Source organism: Anastrepha ludens, chromosome 2, assembly GCF_028408465.1.
Source record: "Anastrepha ludens isolate Willacy chromosome 2, idAnaLude1.1, whole genome shotgun sequence".
Classification (NCBI taxonomy): Eukaryota; Metazoa; Arthropoda; class Insecta; order Diptera; family Tephritidae; genus Anastrepha; species Anastrepha ludens.
The window spans coordinates 150,875,293-150,897,344 of NC_071498.1; the positions used below are offsets into that span (position 1 = coordinate 150,875,293).

At 37.9% G+C, this 22,052-nt stretch overlaps 1 protein-coding gene across 1 annotated transcript in view; it reads left to right on the forward strand.

Moving 5' to 3' along the window:
• The first annotated feature begins 19,228 nt into the window (after nt 1–19,228).
• Nucleotides 19,229–22,052, forward strand: part of LOC128855596 (proline-rich protein HaeIII subfamily 1) — a 68,114-nt gene continuing 65,290 nt past the window's right edge. Inside the window, exon 1 of the mRNA XM_054090625.1 lies at nt 19,229–19,562. Coding sequence (XP_053946600.1) covers nt 19,554–19,562 — 9 coding nt within the window. The 5' untranslated portion in view covers nt 19,229–19,553. The remainder of the gene's footprint in view (nt 19,563–22,052) is intronic.

Consider the following 22,052-nt stretch of genomic DNA (forward strand, 5'->3'; position numbering starts at 1 on the left):
TGGCGACTGGGACTGACTAAAATTTTTAGAGAAACATCATTACGGCAGTCCCCTCTAACAAGGCAAGGTCATTCCGTCTCCTGAGGTGATCCATTTTCAGGAAAGCACCGTTATAATATGATACAACCGTATACCCTATAAACCTGTCAACCATCCAATGGGCATGGAAACGCGCATAACACTCTGGATTAGGGTGGTGTAAGGAGAGGACGTGATGGGTTGACGAAGGCTAGGAATTACAGGCGGACTATCGGCGGTATGGTGATCTCCGCATCGTGTTGGAATGGCCGCCAATTTCGCCGTTCCGCGGATGGCTGGCTAGCCAACCCCCATATGGAGCTTCCCTCTTAGTTCGTGGCGAGTTAGCGCTCACGATGTGGGGGTTCAACTATCAAATAAGCCTCATCCTCGTGGCAAGGAGACCAACATGATAAGGTTGAAGCGGTTGTAATAAGCCACCATTTGGTCGTCATCCTCCAACCAAATCCCTCTTTTGATTGCCCTCCCTCTGTTATTCTTCTATGTGGCCACACAATGGATGAATTTGATTCTCTATCGAAGTGGACCCCTCGCATGGGTAGCCAATGATCCTAAACTAAGCTTGTCCAAAGCGAGTTAACCAATAAAACAGTTTGAAATAAAATACAATTAACTTCGACATCCGGATAATGCGATGCCTTCAGCAGTGCCATTTGTATTCAATGAGTCACTTATCGAACCACTCTCGTTTGTAAAAGGATTTTATTATATATACATACATAAGTACTTGTACATATGTACCGATATCTACATGTGCTCGTTCACATACCTGTGTCTGTCTGTGTGTTTGCATATAATTGCCTTCCTGTGCTGCGAGTTCACTACACTGTACAGCGCGTGCCAAGGAAAACGAATTCGCAAACAAGTTTCAATTACTATTATCCAGTTTGCAGAGCAGCAGCTCTAATTAATTGATTTATATTTTGTTACATTAAATTTCGAGTACACTTAACTTTTTGTGGTGTCGGGTGGATTTGTTCAAGCATATTGAATGACCAAGCTTCGTACTTGCTCACTCACATGTATAAATCCATATCTACACACATACCTACATATGCACGTGCCTTTAGGTAAATAAGTTATCAATCAATAAGTTCAGTATATTTTGGAACTGTCGATATTTGGCATAAAGAGTTGCACCAAATGCTTTGGTGTATTTCGCTCTGAAGTACTTGACTTAATAATGGTTTCTGCAAACGAGTGGAAATAAAATTGAATGTCTGATTGTGATTTCGATATACAAATTATAAGATTAAGCGCAAACCAAAACTGAAAAAAGTGTTTCCAAAGGTTGTACTCATGGCACCCGTGATGCATAAACATACACTTCTTTGAAGCCTGTATAGTTCCCGGATTGTGGACTTAACCATGCTCCGTCGCGACCAGACCACAGAGGCGTAAGTGATGATTGGTCTGATAAGCGCTGTGTATATCCATAGGACCACAGCAGGTTTTAGACCCCAGGTTTTACCAAAGGCTCTACGGCATTGCTGAAAAATCGTTAATGCGCGATTCACCTTTAGTGAAACGTGTGTCTCTCAAGTCAGCTTCTTATTTAAGATTACTCCTAGATACTTAACTTCATCGGAAAGACCAAGTGTCACACCTTTCAGTGTTGGAAGACTGAGTCCATCCAATTTCCGTTTTCTCGTAAAAAATGCTATGATGGCTTTGTTCGGATTAAAGGAAAGGCCTTGCCTCATGCACCAGTCATCGATTTTGTCAAGAATCCTATGCTGCAAGCCTCCTTAAGGATTTATCCGATGTTAGCGCACAGACATCGACTGCATATGCTTCGACATGAAAATCGAGTTTCTGCATCTCCGTTAGTAGAGAGTCTATTACCAAGCACCACAACAGCGGTGAAAGAACACCCCTTGGGGACATCCTTGCTTGGCCCTGACGGTGATTACTTATTTTTTAATTTCATTTTTGAAGTGAAAAATTCTGTAGAATCGTTGGGAGTGATTTGAGACTCGATGAAACGAAAAAGCGACACTCTTGGCTACGAAGCGTTATATATTGATATACGTATATGTGTGTGGCTGCGTACTGCTGAGCCACGCTAGTATAGTGAGTATTGTAGTATGTATACTACACTGCCTGTTACTTGCTTTGGTGTTTAGTTCAAGCGTCATACGTACGTTTTTTTTTTTTTTTTTTTTTTTGTTTATCCGAAGGGGGAATCTTACATAGATACCGTCAATATAGATGGCATGCACGATTCATACTGATCGCTAAGGGTGCACCTCATTCGGGACCACGCACAGTCAGTATTACTACTAAACTGGACTTGCGAAACAGTACACCTACGTACTAAACCCTAACTCCGACTTCTGTAGCTTTAGTTTGCCCTGCGGTACCGCCGTTTAAGCATTGCATCGCAGGGCCAAGCTAGCCATTATGGCTCTTCACTTATATCTCTCTCTCCGTCTACCCTTCATTATTTCTTTGTCTTCTTTCTTTACTGCGTTCCCATTCCTTTTTTCGCAGTTCCTGTAACGCATTTGCGGACCATTCTCTCATCTTGGCCCACACCAACTTCGACCGCAGCATGTGATCTACAATGTTGCCTGGGGTTATTTTTTCTTTTATGATTTCTTCAATGCACATTCTTTCAGATGCGTATCTCGGGCAGGAGAAGAACACATGTTCCACGTTCTCACTACCGTTGCCGCAGAGCGAGCAGTCAGCTGCGTCCTCGTGGCCGAGTCTTTGGAGATACTCTCTATAGCATCCATGCCCCGTCAGGAACTGTGTGAGGTAGTAATCTGTGTCACCATGCCCTCTCTCAACCCAAGCCTGTACGCTTCTGATAAGCTTATGCGTCCATCTTCCTTTTGTCGCTAGGTCCCAGCGATTTTGCCACTCAGTTATGCTCCCCAGTCTTTCTTCTTTACGCTCTTCCGCCGTTAATCTCCTGTTTAGGCTTTTGGCTTTGTCGTACACTCTACCCAGTTCAGAGGCCATTATATCTGGTGGCATGATACCCGATATGACACATACTGCTTCAAACGACACTGTCCTGAAAGCACAGGCAACTCTGAGGGAAATAAGTCCAAAAAACTATTTCCGCCTTCTTCGCGTATGTTTTCTGTATCAGGGCTTTACCCCATATGGGTGCTGCATACATGAGTGTAGACTGGGTAACTTTAGCCAGGAGCGCTCTTCTACTCTGAGTGGGACCACCGATGTTGGCCATGATTCTTGACAGTGCCGCCGTCACCATGGCTGCCTTTCCGCATGCTTTTTTAATGTGCTCCTTGAAGCTTAGTCGAGCATCGATCATTACACCCAAATATCGTAGTGCCGCTTGTGTTGTGACGTTAAACCCATCAATGTTTAGTGTGGTCGTTTCTAACTTTTTTCTACTCGTAATGAGAACTGCTTCTGCTTTTTGCCCTGCTAGCTGTAGTTTAACCGCCGTTAGCCATTGTTTGACCTTCGTTGTGGCCTCGCTGCAGATACTCTGAATCTGAGGGATTGTTTTGGCGACTATGGTTAACGCAATGTCGTCTGCGTATCCTATTATTTGCACTTCCCTCGGCATTGGGAGTTGCAGTACCCCATCATATAGTACATTCCATAGGATCGGGCCCAGCACAGATCCCTGCGGTACTCCGCCCGTCACTGCATATCTCTTAGGGCCTTCATCTGTATTGTACAGAAGTACTCTTTCCGACAGGTAACTGTTTATAACCCGTACTAAGTATGCTGGGGTTTTTTTTCCTTCAAGAGCCTTTATAATATGTGGCCAGTATACCGAGTTGAAGGCGTTCTTGACATCCAGAGTGACAACTGCACAGTATTCTTTATCACCATGCATCCACCTGTCACCCTCAATAGCCTTACTTGCAATGTTTGTCACCCTCCTGACGGCATCGATGGTTGAACGACCTTTTCGGAAACCAAACTGATGTTCGGATAGTTCAGCCGGCGCTTTCTCCAGGTGCTGTTCCAGGCGTGTGCAGATTAGTTTCTCCAAGATTTTACCCATAGTATCTATCATGCAGAGTGGCCGATAAGAACTTGGGTCACCCGCTGGCTTATTTGGTTTCTGAAGTAGGACCAGTTGTTGTTTCTTCCATACTTTCGGAAACGTGCCTTCATTTATACACTTGGTGAAGTGTTCTGCAAATGGCTTTGTGTTGCGCCTGATAGCGATCTTCAGCGCCTTGTTCGGAATTCCGTCAGGTCCTGGAGCCTTAGCATTGCCGAAACTTTCCGTTGCCAAAATCACCTCTGCTTCACTGATTGTGACACTATTTTCTGCTGCGTGGCACTGGGTCTGGCTTGGTTGCATGTCTTGCTTTGGAAAGAGTGTCTGTACAATCTTTTCCAAAAGAATGGGGCAAGTTGGCGCCTGTCCTCTACCTCCTTTGACCTTGGCCATAACGAGTTTGTAGCCATCACCCCACGGGTTTTCGTCCACATTCTGGCACAGTTCTTTAAAGCTAGCTGCCTTGCTGCTTTTAATGGCTTTCTTTAATTGTTTCCGCTTCTTTTTATAGTTCTCGCGGAGCCTGTAGTGTTCTGCCAACCCATAGCTCCTTTGGGAAAGGCGCCTTGCTTTTTTGCATTCGCTTCTTAGGGTGCTGATCTCCTCGTTCCACCAGTATACAGGCTTTCTGGGAGCGCTCTGTATTTTCCTGCTCATAGCGGCATCGCAAGCTCTGCTAACATATTTTACTAGCAGTTCCGCCTGTAGTTCCACATCGTTGGTGCTAGTTGGGTTCTTTTCTAGCATGATTTGGAACATTTCTTCATCAAGTGTCTCCACCCTCCAACCCTTATTCTGTTTTTTCTGTACGGTTTCTTTTCCATGCGAAAAGTCCACCGTAATGGCAAGGTGGTCACTGCCTGAGTAAAAATCATTCACTTTCCAGCTTGCTGATCGTATTAGAGCCCTGCTGGCGTAGGTGATGTCGATTATTGATGCACGACCATTCACTTCGAAGGTGTTTTTTCCCCCAGTGTTTAGCAGAACCGCATCAAGCAGTGAGAATGCCTTAATCAAGGCATCTCCCCTTTTATTGGTATATCTGCTACCCCATTCCAGGGCCCACGCATTGAAATCACCCGCAATCACGTTTGGTGTGGTACCACGAGCGTTTTGCACAAGTTCATCCAGTAAGTTTTCGAACTCTGCTTGCGTCAGTTTCGGTGGCGCGTAGCAACTGTAGAAATATATGCCACGTATTTTTGCTCGGGTATAGTAATCACTGTGGGTGTGCGGTTTGTCCTGCAGGGTATTTCCTCCACAGGCCCAAATAGCAGCTTTACTTTTCCTGTCCGAGACCCACGTTCCGGCGTTTAGATTTTTATGCTGGTCGCTGACTAGCACAACATCCACCTTATTTTCATATACCCTTTGTTTTAAGAGCTCTTGTGCAGCCTCGCAATGGTTTAGATTGATCTGCTCAATCCTCATTTTTTGGTTTTAATATACGCCGCTTGATACAGGGGGCATTTTCTGCTTCCAATCTGATGGCTTGTGTCTTCTCGTCCATTTCTTTTACAAGCTCCGCAGAAGGGCTTTTTCTCGCATACTTTCGCTTGGTGTCCCTTTTCTCCACATTTGAGACAGTTCTGGCTTCTGTCGTCTTCGTTTTTGCATGCCCTCGCTAGGTGTCCATACTCCAGGCATCTGTAGCATCTCCTCAAGTCAGGCTTTTCTCTTATTCGGCATACTGCCCAGCCGATTTTCAATTTTTGCTTCTCAAGCAGTCGCCTTGCGTCCAGTGCTGGTAGGCTTATCACTGCTGTTTGCGTGCCTGCATACGCCGCTCTAACGCTTTTTATTGCGTTTTCACTAAATAGGTTAAGCTCGTTTACTTGCGTTCGTATAGCCTCACCTATGTCCTCTTTGGTTGTGATTTCATCTAGGTCACGGATCTCAACCAACATCTCGTGGGTTAGGACCTTGATTTGCGCCTGGTCACCTAGCACTTTGCCAATCTTCTTCTGATATACTCCTGTATTGGCCATCTGCTCTTTTTTCAGTTGAAGCAGGATTTCGCCTTTGGCCGTCTTTCTGATGCGCGTAACGTTTTCGCCGAGTTCTTGCAGGGCATCATCTTTTTTAACCACCCTGAGAATGTCACTGTACGTCATTGTTCCGGCGCGCGCAATGACAATCGCATCCGGCCTCGGGGGTGGTTTATTTGTCACTTTCTTCTTGGCTGGTTTGCGCTTGACACTAATCCAGCCATTTTCCACAACCCCGTTTGTCCTCTTAACATTTCCCTCTCCTTTGACTTTCTTGTCTGCACTTGCTGACACTTTGTGTTCTTCTTCGCGTGTGGTTTTACTTTTCTTAGGTGGCGTTTTTCTGCCCGGCTGTTTATCGTCGCGTGGTCTTTTTGGTGTTCCTTCCGCCATTACACTTCCAAGAACGTTTCGCTTGGCTTCCTTGCTTTTTGCTTCTTCCTGAGCTTTCGAGTGCAGCTTGGTGATCGTTTCAAGGAGTTCCCTTATGTTGTTGTTAATTGAGCGTTGCGTCATACGTATGTATGTTTGTATGTATGCTAGTACGTATGTGTGCGCGCCTGCGTATTACGGATACATGGTGAGCGAGAAGGCATATACTACACTACCTAATACTTGCTTAGACCAAGCGTCCTACGAATGTTTGTGTGTATGTTAGTACGTCTGTGTAATATACGCGTTACGACGCTCATAATAGCAACCGCGTGTGCTGTATTGCGTTCGTATTTTTATATTCGTAAATATTTTCATTTTTAAATATTTACCGCAATTATGCCGAAAAATAATGCAGAAAAGTGTCGTGAATATCGACAATACGAATATCGAATACGAAATTGTATATGAATATGACAAGTCCCACGCTCAACAGCTCTTGTCCGGCACATTATCACGAGTTACACCAATTCAAGGACTCCATCTTGTTGAATGATAGAAAATTTTATCATGGCCGAAGAGGAACAGTACCTATTTACAATTGAGTTGCAAGCTGAATTTCAAAGGCTACATCTCAATCGACTTGAAACAATTGGAACGTTATTAAGTGATTTTATAACAGCTAGGGAAGGGTTGTCATTATTTACATTTAATTGCCAAAGTTTGCGCGCTCATGTACACGATCTGCAGTTAGACAAAGTAGCAACATCGTCAAATTTTCTAATTCTTTCCGAGACTTGGTTGGATAATGAAAACATTTTCGACATTCCCAATTTTGATATTGTAGTTCAATTTAAAATACCACAAACGAGAGCAGGCGGTGTTGCAATATACCACAATCAAAATGACGGTGCTCGTATTGTAACTCCACAGATAGATCTGAATGCACAGCAACTAGAATCACTGTCTGTTCAGCTCTCTAAAGTGGGAGAAATATGTGCATGCGAAACCAGATTGAGCAATGGAAAAACAGTTTTAATTGTGGCAATTTATATTTCACCGAATCAATCAATAAATAGCATCACGGAATTCATTCACGAAAATTTAATAAAGTATACACCAGAAGTATCGCGGATACTTAGAAAAGATTACGATAAAGTTCCAATGATTTTAAGTGGCGATTTTAACGTAAATTTTGCGTTGGACACAGCGGTTCCTTTAATTGACGTTCTCAATACAACATACAATTTAAAAATGTGTAACAATCGCACTGAATCGACAACACGATCAAGATCAAAAACAACAATTGTCGCGGTATTTCAAAGATATGTTGACAACATCGAAACCAAAGCATTTGTATCATATTTTAGCTATCATAAGCCACTCGTATCATTTGTTGAAATTGAAAACATTGAGGATGAATAATAATAAAATGAAGAAAATAAAATATGAACTTTATAGCAATATTATAATGAACCTATAATAATCCCGCTCCTAATGCTGCTTTCGTCTCATTCTCTCTCAGTTTGTTTTACGGAAGGTTTCACTACTATCGCGTCTAACCGTTAGACTGGTATTTTTTTTCTTTTTTTTTTGTTTATGAAAATATAGACATAATAATAAAAGTTGCAAACTTTGTGCAAGATTTATAAGAATTCGACAAATTTTCATTAAAATTTAAAAATTTTTTATCAGAATTAAATAAGAAACAAAAACTTTGGGTACACAGCCCTTTAAATTTTGTGTAAGAAAGTGCAAACCTGAAGTCGCTAAAAATTTTAATCGAGTTTGAATAATTTTTTTCTATTAATTTTTCCCCATTGCAAAAAAAATCGTGCGTATAAAAAATATATACAAATTTCTTTAGTACATAAATAAACGAATTCTACATTGTGAGCCAAGCATTAATTTTATTATAAATATTTTGAAGTGAACAAAATACGTCCGTAATGTTTTCTAGGGCTTATTTTGCTACCGCAACATTTAATATTATTACGCTAATCCGCAATTGACGTAATGCGCCACTTGGACCTTCGAGAGTAGAAAAAAACATGTTCTCACTCGCTCTACGTTCGATCAACAAGGTGCTACATCTATGCATAAACAAACATATATGCGCCCTCACATAATCTGAAAACTATTTGTATACACACTGGGAAGTTTACAAAAACTTTATTGCAAACCAGCGGCAAACAGACCAGCTTACATGCATACATACACATATTTGTAGGTAAATAGAGGTAAACAAGCGTCGCTCAGCTTACGATTATTGGCCGTCTCAAGCCGAGCGAACAAGCGACCAAGCGACTGAGTGCTGAACAGCGCATAAGTACAAAATCAATCTGACTTGGCTACTTGACTTGCATGAGCATTAAGATTTTTGAAGTAGCACAAAAAAGTGTGACTTGCATTTCTGTGCGGATATTTGCACGTTACACTTTGCCTTTCAATGGCCATCACCGTTTTTGGCCATATTTGATAAATGAGCTTCTGGCCGTAAACCTTGTTTTTCCTTATAGACAGCAGCTTGTACGTCTACATGTAGAGATGTACGTAAGTGCCGTTACTCGTTAGTAAGTGCGTTTATTTTTCTCACATTTTTCACTGGCGTGTGACAGTTTTGGTTGGATGTCCAAAAGTAGTAAAATCATGCGAACGTTGCGGTTGCCAAGTACAAAGGCACACACACACATTCTTGCATATTTATATGTAGATGTTTGGCAGGTATGTATGAGTTTAGCAATTCTCAATGAGTTCCCCTATTCTGTATACTGGCATCTATGGACACGTTCGCTCTTATTTTTTGATTCATTAATTAGCCACTAATCAATTAATTTTACTTTTCTGCATTATTTACCTGCTCCCTAACCGTTGGCGTGTGTGTTTGGGCTTCACTATTCACATTTTACATATTTTCGTTCATATAGCGGATATTTCCGCCAATGTTTTGAGAGCTATTTTCGAATGAAAACCTTTATGGATAAAACATTAATTCTAGTTTATAAATATTAGTATAATAATTTTTTTACTCAAAAGTCAATCCATCCAATTAACGCAAGTTCAGTCGCTGTGTCTGAAAATCGGCATAATTTAGTAGTTTGGATTAAGGAAAAAAGGTAGATAAAAAAATTAGTATTATTTGGGGAATTTGCAAACCGATTAGCACAAGTGATATATCAAATTAAGGGTACTAAAATTTTCTATTTTTTACTTTAGCTTATTTTTTCATTAAAATAAATTTAAATTTTAAGATGTTTGCAAAGTTAAAAAAATATTTTTTTTTCATTTGAATTAATTTTTTGTTTTTACTGAGTCTATGATGTAAAAACTTTGCAGACTGCATAAAATACAAAATAATTTAAAACGATTACAAATAATCGACATAATTCATTAACATTGAAGAGGTTTAAACATCTATAAACCTCACAGAAATTAATATATGTGCAAGGGTATTTTGAAAAGAAAAACTATAAAGAAACAGGAGAAAGATTCAACCAATAATTTTAATATAAAGGGTGGTTAAATTTTAAGGCCCGATGTTGAATGTAAACCCCACCCAAACGTCAAGTTTTTTTCTGCATTTCATTTGACATTTTTCAATTTCAGACTACATCAATTTGAACTGTGGAAAGATACACAATCAAGCAACGCAGGCTTATTATGAAAACGGGCGTTCAAATCATAATGCATATCGCGCACTTCGTGATTTTTTCGGTCAATTTAATCGTCCAAATGTGCGTACAATCGGAAAAATTGTGCAAAAGTTTGAGCAAACCGTGTCTGTAGGAGATGTGAAAACTCCAGTGCATGCTCGTACAGCTCGTACTACGAGAAAATATTGCTGCTGTTCGCGATAGTGTGGTTGAAGAGCCGTCCACCTCAACTTGTTGTCGTGCCCAACAATTGCACCTCTCACGCTCGTCGTTGATGAACATTATGCATAAAGACATGCATTTACACACTTACAAGGTGCAATTGAATTCGGTTTTTTTTTTAAATTAAGGTGTATTTTCAAAATTTAGTTACTAGATTTTAAGTTTTTAGATTTTTTCATAAATGAAATATTTTGCACTTTTCTAAGTATTCCGCTTTAAGTGCATTTCTCAGATCTTTCAAAAAGTTTATTTATGCCACAAAAAATGGTGCAACTTCACTTTATTATCACTTTTTATGAAGAACTGCTTTCGGCATAATATTTACTATCAGTCTGTATGCCCCTAAATTATCACATTTCAATGGAATATTTAAATTTTTTCCTTTTTAGTTTAATGCATTTCAAAACAAATTAAATTGTGGATGATGACCGATGGATGACTGATATACCTCATCTTTCTTGATAGTCACGGTACATTTTTGTTTGGTATGCCTAAATCTGTATTTGCAGTCCAACTTAATTATTCGCTTGCAAAATTCTTCTTTAGTCACTATTCTTAGTATCGTTATTACAAATTTGTGTTGCGAGATTTGGTTGGGCCAGTGGGTCAGTATTGATTTCCCAAGCATAGAGAGCAAGATATCAAACAATTTTTGTTTTTTTCATTGGTATCATAAAGAAAAATGTAAGTAAAATAGATTACTTCCCTTGAAAAAAGAATGATTTGAAAGATTTATTGATTTATTGATGTAGAATGCAACCTGGAAGACATTTATCCGATGAAGAGAGTGGTCTGATTAAAGGGCTAAGCGAAAGTGGCAAAAGTATTCATGAAATTGCTGCTAGAGTAAATCAGCATAGGAATACCATCAACAACTTTCTTAAAAATCCAGAAACATATGGTCAACTCAAACGAAGCGGCAGGCCAACTAGCATCGACAGCAGATGCAAACGAGAAATCGTCATCTGGCTGCTCAAAAAGAAATGTCTTGCAAGGTTTTTGACGATTTGAGTCGCTTGCGGACATAGTGCAAAGTATCCAATTTGTTTTACTCCGACAAGAACCAACGCAGAATTCTATGTTCAAATATTATTGGATGTTCTCACTGAGTTTGTGGGAAACATATAAGAAACGACTGGGTTTCCCAGCAAGACAATGCCCCAAACCATAGGGCTCATTTAACTGAGGCCTTCTTATCGTCAATAAAAACTTCAGTTCTGGTTTGGACAGCAATAAGTCCCGATTTAAACCCAATTGAGGACCTCTGGGGAGTGATGTCTGCTCGTATTTATAAAAGTGGTCGGCAGTTTAAGACAATCAAAGATCTGAAAGGTGTTTTAGTGGAAGAGTGGGATAAGTTAGATGATTCCACTCTACAAAACTTGGCAGACTCTAAACCTAAACGCCTATGCCTAAACATATAAATGACGCCCTTTCTCAAAATGGAAAACATAATATAATAATTATTAGAAAGTCAAAAGTTATAGAAACGTTGAAAAAAAGTGTAAAGAAAGTCCAATGCACATATCCTTATTTCATATAAAGTTTTTTTAATTTAATAAGTTTAGTCAAATTGAATTTTTGTCTTGTAATTTCTTGTTCCTATTTTTCCTAAATATAAAGGGTGGTTAAGTTTCAAGGGCGGGTGTTGATTTTTAATAAAATACAATTTTTTTTGGAAATTATTGTCATTTCTCTTTATTAAGATAATATTGGTGTAGCTCAATTACGTATAGAATGAAATATCGGCCAAATGGTTGCCGCGGCCTCGGCGGCACACCTCCATCCGATGGTCCAAATTTTCGATGACGCTGAGGCATAATTGAGGTTCTATGCCGTTAATGTGCCGAATTATCTCATCCTTTAGCTCTTGAATCGTTGTTGGCTTATCGACGTATACCTTTCAATTCAAATAACACCAAAGAAAGAAGTCCAACGGTGTCAAGTCACATGATCTTGGCGGACAATTCACATCGCCGCGACGAGAGATTATTCGGCCATCAAATTTTTCGCCCGCAAAAGAGCCATTGTTTCGTTAGCTGTGTTGACATGTGGCAACATGTTGAAACCACATATCGTCCACATCCATATCTTCCAATTCGGGCCATAAAAAGTTCGTTATCATCTCACAGTAACTGCCTGACCGGCCTCATTTTGGAAAATATACGGCCCAATGATGCCGCCGGCCCATAAGCCCACAGTCACTCTTTGTGGGTGCATTGGTTCTTCGGCAACCATTCTTGGATTATCATTCGCCCCAATGCGGCAATTGACGAATCCACGAAGTCCGCGATATGCATTTTGATTTGAACGGCCGTTTTCATAATAAGCCTGAATAACTTTAACGCGTTGCTCGATTGTGTATCTTTCTATGGTTAAAATTGAATTAGTCTGTAATTGAAAAATGTCAAATGAAATGCTGAAAAAAACTTGACGTTTAGGTGGGGTTCACATTCAACATCGGCTCTTGAAATTTAACCACCCTTTAGTTTTTTTTTTTTTTTTTAATTTTATGAAGGAATTCGAAACAAGGAAAATAAATATTAAATAGTATTTGTAAGTTCACAACAATTAAAAAAAGCAAATTTTTAATGAAAAGACTAATTCATGAGTTCTTTACATTTTCGAGGCTGCTTCTGAAATTAATCATTTAATATAAATAGAATATAAATTACATATTCAAAATTATTATAAAAACAAAATAGTTAAATAAAAATCTGGAAAAATTAATTTTTTATACCCTTTTACTGATGCCCAACAGAACAAATCGTGTGTGGCCAAATACATATTTATGAAAATAAAAAATAGATACATTGTAATCTGTGTGTAATTTTAGTACACCATACAGACCAGAACAAAAACGATTGAAATTGAAATTACTAAACGTAAGTGGAACTGGCTTGGCCACTCCTTACGTAGGTCAAACCACGACATCCCCAGAAATGCATTTGAGTTGAACCCGCAGGGCAGCCGTCGCAGAGGAAGACCGTCAAACACATGGAGAAAAATGATAGAGATGGATATGGAGAAGACGAATAAAACATGGAACAAAATTAAATTGCTTGCGCAAAATCGGGGCCAGTGGAAACAATATGTTTCATATGTTCCATATAGGAAAAAAAAGATCAAATATATACAATGTGAAGTCCATAATAAACAAGACTGGCGTCATAAAAATATTTTTGATTGCACCATCTTTTTAATAAGTTAGTGAGTTGCAAGTTATACATCTCTAGGCTGACTTCCAGTGAAAACTTAGTGACATTCGGTTCAGTGGAAGCGAAGTTATTGCGTCTAAAGTGTCAGTATGTTTGTGTCCTCGGTACAAAAATGAGTCTCGAACCAAGAGCTAATATCAAATTTTGTTTTAAAGTCGGTAAAACGTTTACCGAAACATTTGAATTGATGAAAAAAGTGTATGGCGATGATTGTCTATCTCGTGCCAGAGTTCATGAGTCACTTACACGTCTCAGAGTTGGTTGTGACACGTTTCAGAGATAAATGGCAATGAATATACGGGCCGCCCAAAATCAGTAATCACCGAAATCTTTATCGAATTGTCTGTAAATTTATCAAAAATGAACCGAAATCATCGTTGAAATTCATGGAATCGGAGTTGAATATCTCCAAAATATCGATTTATCGCATTTTAACTGATCATTTGGGCTTACGAAAGCTCTGTGCACGTTTCATTCCGCACAAGCTTACAGAGGACCAAAAATTGATCAGAATTCAACATTCGAAAGACCTCATTAAAGAGGTGAGAAAAGACGAGAACTTCCTTTACAATATTGTAACTGGTGATGAAACCTGGTGTTTCTAACATGAACCTGAAACTAAGCGCCAAAGTGTCGAATGGAAGGCCCCAGACGAGCCATCACCCAAGAAATCGCGTTTGGAGAAATCAAAAATGAAGTCGATGGTCATTTGTTTTTACGATTCCAAGGGAATTGTCCACAAGGAGTTCGGGCCAAACTATGAATGCAATTTTCTATCTTGGCGGTTTGAAACGTTTGTTGCATCACATTCGTTCAATTCGCCCTGAACACCGCCAAGGGGAAAGCTGGCGCTTATTGCATGATAATGCACCGTCTCATCGGTCCACTCTTGTAACTGATTTTTGTACTAGCAATCGCATTTTAACCATCAATGTGATTTCTGACCATTCGGAAAATCGCATTTGGCTATGAAAGGAAAACGTTTTGTGTCCGTAGAAGCCATCCAAAAGGCTTGTACCGACATCCTGAAAGACATTCCGGATTCCAGTCCATGACCAGAAACACTCTTTCGAAAAGCTCTTAGATGGCGCAAAACAGTGTATCGAGACCAGAAGGGACTATCTTGAATAAATAAACTCGAAAATATCGGAACAACAGTCCCGTCGTTTCTATTTTAGCTCAGTTTTGTTTATTTTTTGGACTTCACCTTGCATATATACAGGTCTTGTGCACGGAAAAAAATGAAAATTTTGTAACTTGGATTAATGTGAGCTTTGTTTCAATACGCCTTTATTTCAAATCCTTCCATTGCTTTAACTTGAAAAAATTAATAAATCCTTACGCTTTTCATATCAACTTTTAAACACTAGGATCTGCCGTACTTAAAACTGCCAAAATTTCGGGACCTCTGAATTACGGCATGCCGAAACATCGACATCCCGTCCTTTTCAAATTATGGCATGCCTGGACAGGCATTTCCAATCTAAATATAGTAACAAAAAATAAAGAGCCGATGCTGTAGCTAACTTACTTTCAAATGTAAGAGCAACTTTCTTTAATTGAAAATATTTACCACAGTTATGTAAACCACGTTTTAATTGGGCTTGTAGGGCACTCAAGTTAATCGCACAATTATTATTATTATTTAATGAAATACGAACCTGCATAACTTTATTAAGCTTTCGAAAATATTCATTTCCAATATTCACGAAATAAACCGAGTCTAATGGGTAACCAAAAGATAAAAAGCAAAAACAATAGAAAAAGGCTATGCTAACACAAATACTTCACATGCTCCAATTAATTATGAATTTTATTTATATAATTGATCAGTGAGGCAAAACAAAAAAACTGGCATGACATATTTACGCCAAGCGCAATCAATGCAAAAGCTTGCCAGAAAGAGAGTTGTCGAAAAGATTTACGAAAGCTATCAAAACTCAAAACTCCAAAGCCAAACTGTTGAGAAAAGTATCAAGTTAATAGTTTTTCACTAGTTAACATAAAAATAAATTTTATATATACAACCAATGAAATTCTAATACAAACTAGCGAAATTAACCCTTACACCATTGACTTTTTTCCGGCATTTAAGTGGAATCCCGAGCTGTGATGTATTAAGCGACTTCTGGTGGCATTTGATGCCGAATCTTTTTTTGTATATTTAAACCCGCTGTATCGCTCTGTTAGGCGTATTTTTTGAAAAAAAAAAAAAACGGGGTAATAAGTAGTTATCTATTGAGGAATTAGAGGGTTGAAATGTTCCATAAAAATATTTCTGTTTTTTTTTTAAGTGAAACTTCTTAGGCGTCGATGGTAGAGCGAGAATGAAGAGTAAAATTTCATGGCCATGCAATGTTTTGAGGATTTTCGTTCCGCGAGAGAGAAAAAAGATTTAACGTAGAGGAAAAGGGGAGAGAGAGAGAGAGAGCTATACCTTATATATATCTTAGATACGCTTTAGGCTATTTTACCTGAGTTTTTCCTTGTGGTTGCTAATTTCTAGTAAGAAATAACACTGCCTCCTTTTTGGCGCTTGGTTGTTGGTGTAAACTTGTAGGAAATATATTTTTGGCGCCTACTTTAGCGTGTTATATTTCCTTGGTGCCTACTGTTTGGCGTTTATTTCCGTTCTTGGCTAGTGCTTGTGCGTACTATGAAGTGCTATCCATTCCGGTGTCGGATTTATTGGTATTGCCTTGCGGTAATTTGTGCCGTCGCTGCGGTTCTGAAATCGCTACGTTTGTGCGGTGATAAACGCTCGGAGTAGTGCGCGTTGTTGCCACGGTATGTGCCTGGTTTTCATCTACACCGGTCGACCCTTCTCCGTCCTTTGTAAATTTTGTCTATTTATATTCTCTGCAAATGTTTTGAATTTCTCTCTCTCTCATTCTCTCTCGGGTATCTCCCTCTCTCTGTCTGCCTTGTAAGTTTCACTTTTGTTATATGTTCTACGCTACACGCACCTTTTTTTTCATAGAACTACCGAATAACTTAAATATCTCAAATGTAAGGATAACATAGTTTCCTATTTTGGTGTGTAAACAAAGTTCGGACGTAAGCTCCTAGTCCCGTCCTCCGTAGCCAAATGGGTTGGTGCGCATCTACCGTTCGTTAGTGATCGAGTTCGAAATCCTGGGCACGAAACCCCAAATTATACAGAAGAATTTTTTTTACTAGCGGTCGCCCCTCGGCAAGGAATGGCAAGCCTACCAGTGTATTTCTGCCGTGAAAAAGTTCCTCAGAAAAAACCATCTGATGCTCGGAAGCGGCACAAAACTATAAGTTTCCGCATTTGTGGAAAAATATCAAGAGGCTCACCTCAAATAGAAGGAGGAGCTCGGGCAAACTACGAAGAAAGGAACTACTTCAATTATATACCAACTTGATCACAATGTACCCGGAAGAACCGCCTAAGTCAACTGATTTGAGTTCTGGTTTTGTTTCTGTAAATTGACATATCTGTGATTAATATTCCCGCCAAAATTTGATCGACATTGCTTGACTTTTGTAAAAGTTACGTCGTCTTGAGTGCGTAGTATTTCAGCGCGAGTTTTAAATTTTTTTCAGTTTTAAACATGGATTTTAATTTCCGATAAAAATGGATTGAATAATGCCAAAACTTTACAAGTGTTGGGAAAATATTTCGATAATGAGACTCTAAAGAAGAAAGAGCCGATAGCCGTTTATGGGTGGCATAAATGCTTCAGAAGACATCGCACAGCTGCCGAAGATGACGAACGTAGTGGCAGGCAATCGACATCGATGAAACCATCGATAAAGTGAAAGAAAAGTTGAGCAATAGCCGCGAATCTATGGATAAACATTGTAGTCAATGATTGGGATTTGTGCCATGCTCCTAAGTAAGACCCAAAGACCAGACTTTCATAAAAAAGGGAACGCGTTGATATCGCCACGATTTTCAATGCTGAACCCGACGAAACACTCATGAAACGCATCATAACTGTATACGAGACGTGGGTTTAAGAGTACAAAACCTAATCCAGCCATTAGGCGAGTGAGTGGAGAGCCCCGAATGAATCAGGACAAAAAAACCACTTCGTTTGCAGTTAAAAAAGGAAGCGATGCTCACGGGTCAACGGAATTGTACACCACGAAATATTTTCAGAAGATCAAGAAGTGATTAAGGACTATTATTTGGGCCTTATGAGAGGTTTCTGGGAAGAAATTTGGCAAAACGGGAAATTTGTGGGAAGCAACTCGTGGATTTTGCACCTTAACAATGAACCTTCACACAGTGCCATCATTATCCGTGAATTTCTGGCCAAGATCGAAACGACTATCATCCAGCAGCCATCGAATTTACTTGATATGGTTCCTGTCGGTTTTTATCTGTTTGAACGGATCAAAAAAACCAAAAAGTGCAGAGAACCACTTCTCGTTTTAACAGTCGAAAGGAAGAATGAAAAATCGATGGCTATGCAGAAAAGAGAGCTCCAGAAGTGTTTCGAGAGTTCGATCAAACGATGGCATACGGCATAAAGGCGTATGCGGTAAAAGTGCATACCTTCAACAAATCTAGTTCTAACGCTGCGTTGAAGTTGATGGAGATTATTTTGAAGGCAATAATATCACTTTTGAGGAATAAACGTGTAATTTGCATTTGTGTACGCATTTGCATTTGTATTTTCTGGTATGTATTACTTTTTCTGAATTCTTCTCCCTATAAAAAATTAAGATTTTTAGGAAAACGAGTAAGTATTTACTTTTTTATGTATCTAAGGAGATTTCCTACAAAACCCGGAATCGAAAATAAATTCTGATTTCGCGCTTCTGCTGGGGGATAACTTTATCCTGTTTCTCTTAAAAACTGTTATCATTTTTCTTCAATTAGCTAAATATTTCTTTGATATTAACTCAATTTCTTCTAATATTCCAGTTAAATTTTTGCTGGTTTCGTGATTCGAGCATTGAGATATCGCCCCATTCGAATGTGCATACACAAATATCAACTGTTGATATTACCTAGTAACGGGTTTTCCAGTTTTCTTCTTGGTTATGTATATAAACTTTCGATCCATATATGGTTCTCTCGACCAGAATCTTTTCTCAGAACTTTGTTATTTTTTTATGTGTTAAACAGTGTAACCAATCCAAGTGCAAGATTACTCACTTCAAATCTGCACTTAAGCACTCGCTTCATTGCTTGCAGTTCTTTCGCTCACCGGGAGCAGTGGCTGCAAAAGCACACGCTCGCCAAATATTTATTTTCACCACAGTTGTTGCCAAGCAAAAAAAAAAAACTTCTTGTAAGCACAGAAAATGTGAGAGAGCTCCGACGCCGACGGTGCTGCTGTGTGATCGCATAACTGCAAATTTCTGCAAAACTATAAAATCACCACAATGGGCGTAGTGACCGCTCAACAGGCTCTCAATTCGTGCTGTTGCTGTTGCTGCTGCTGTTGGCATTGGTATTGGAGTTGGTTGCGCTTGCACTTGCCCACCATGAGAGTGTTGTATACATCGCGCTCTTTTCTTAGGCGTTATTGCTATTCGTAGCACAATGGTTATGCAGCAAATATTCAATAAGCTTTTGATTGATCGAACTATTCAACTTGCTTACTCTGCCTGAGTCGACCTCAACACATACATACGCACATATGTATATATATGCAAGCACTTTGGGCTTTCAAGTCCTGCGTCTGCCCGCGCCTATGCTTCTTTCGTCGTTTGTGGTCTTTGGGGTTGGTGGTTGGTATAAAAAGGCCAAAACCACTTTGCGGCGGTTCAGTTGAAATACACGCTTAATACAAATACAAGACAATACCAAACGGGGCATGGTAAATAATACCAAACGAGTCGATCAGTAACGATAACTATAGTTTTTTTTTTGCCCATTATAAAAAAAGAGTAAGAAAAACGGTATAACGTGTAAAAAGCGCGGTGGGTGGCCACAGAGATTTCTTGAAACATCCGATAAAAACGATAACGCAGCAAATAACAAAAAATTCCATTAAAGGAAAAATTAAAAAAAAAAAAACAAATCAACGGAAAGTACATTTGGTGTGTTCCCAACAACTCTGCAGATAATTGTGCAGCGATGAATGTGGTAGGTAGCAACAAAAACAACAGAAAACACAAATTTGTGTGGAAAGACTGTAGCGCAGCAAGTAAATACATACGTACACATGCATGTATGTACGCTAGTATACATATAATTTGCATAAGAAAATGGCAAAATAAATTAAATTACATAAATAAAAAGTTACAAAACAATGAAAATAAAATAAATGTAACGAAGTGCACCGAACATAAACCGATAGAACTCAGCAACGGTGGCAAATGGACGGTTATTGGCTTACACTGCGAACAGCTTAACTTAACTTAATTTATCTTAAGCCCGTGATTGTGGTAAGGTCAAAGGTGGATCCGCGAGCAGTTCATAGTTAGCCGAATGCAAATATTATTCGGTACGGTGAAGTTTTTGCCGTTTTTTAACATTAACTTCAACTGTTTTAACTTTAGCTTTAACTTTTTTTAACTTTAACCTTAACTTGGCACAAATTCTCAATTAGTTCTAAGAAAGCTTTTAAGTGCAGTGTGAAAGGTGGTTTCTTTGAGCTCCTAAAATATCATTTGGAACTAGGTTTCTTAGTAGTGAACTCCTGAACATGTCAAAGCTCTCATACAAGGCAAGAGTATTACCCACGGGCTTAGTAAACATCAAAGCCTTAGTATTGCTATACACTTTTTTGGTGTTTGATGTTGCTAATATGTTTTTTTGGTGCTGTGGTTTTAATTAAAAAAAAAAAAACATTACATTTTTCTTGTTTAAATTTACTTGAGACAATCATATGAAATAAAAGTTATTAACGCATGATAATTTATTTCGAAGGCCATTGATAATGACGCCTATCACATCCATTCTTGAAAGTGCAGAAAATGGCGATTACTTGATAGCTAAGCTACCACCAAAAGTATCGATTACTTCTAGGAGACGAAAAGTTGTTTCGAAAATGGTTTCTTGAATTAGAAAAAAGTTGTTGAAGCACATTTTTGTTCTGCTGCTCGTACAGATTTTATTTTTTCACTGGTCATGACACCCTTGGTAACTGTTAAATCCGCTGTTGTGGCGGTAATGATATTTGAAACTAATTTAATGATTGCTAAATGATTGATTTAATGTCTGTACTAAAAATGGAAATTGAACAAGTCGCTAGCAGCTACGACAGCATTTAATATTTGCCTTATTGTATGCTTGTATCAAATGAAAAGCGCTTATTAGTATACTTTTATGAACAATATGTATGCCAGATACAGTTCTATAAGGGTTCCAAACAATCCCGAGGAATTCTTCATAAGAAATTATAAAAAAAAATATTAAAAAAATTTTAATTGAAAAAAATGTTTGTAAATTATAATATAATATAATTATGTAAAAAATATTAAAAAAATATTAAAAAAATTTTAATTGAAAAAAATGTTTGTACATTTTTTTATATTAACATTTCTTTTTTCATTAACAATCCATAGGAATTGTTAAGATGTTGCAAAATAATGAATATATAAATCCCGTTACTAGTCCCGTAAACCCGAGATTTTAATCAGGAGATCCCGAAAATCCCGTGGTGAAAATTTTTTTATTTATTTTAAATTTTTTTAATGTATATATTCTTAAATATATTTTTTTAATTTTAATTAAAATTAAAAAAAAAAATTCAGTTTTTTGCACCACGAGATTTTCGGGATCTCCTGATTACAAATTCCTAGGAATTGTTAATAAAATTAAAAAATTAAAATTGAAACATTTTTTTAAATTTTTTTTATATATCTATTTTTAAATAAATTTCTTTAATATTAAATAAAATTAAAAAAAATTCAATTTTTTTCACCACGGGATTTTCGGGATGCCCTGATTACCAATCCCTAGGAATTGTTAATAAATAAAAAAAATTTTAAAAAAATTTTACATAAAAATTTTCAATATTTTTTCCACGGGATTTTTGGGATCTCCTGATTACAAATTCCTAGGAATTGTTAATAAAATTAAAAAATTAAAATTGAAACATTTTTTTTAAATTTTTTTATATATCTATTTTTAAATAAATTTTTTTTAATATTAAATAAAATTAAAGAAAAAAGTTCAATTTTTTTCACCACGGGATTTTCGGGATGCCCTGATTACCAATCCCTAGGAATTGTTAATAAATAAAAAAAAGTTTAAAAAAATTGGGATCTCCTGATTACAAATCCCGAGGAATTGTTAATAAAATTAAAAAATTAAAATTGAAACATTTTTTTTTAATTTTTTTATGTATGTGTTTTTAAATATTTTGTTTTAATATTAATTAAAATAAAAAAAAAATTAATTTTTTTCACCACGGGCTTTTTGGGATCTCCTGATTACAATCCCGGGTTTTCGGGACTAGTATTGGTATTTATATATTCATTATTTCGCAACAACTTAACTCAAAAAATTTCATCAATACAGTTCCAGAAACTCTCCAATTCTATAATAATAAATAAATGGGTTTTGAATATATTTTTCCATTTAAAGTGAAAAATATGTTATAAGTAACTAAAAAAACACAACAGTTAA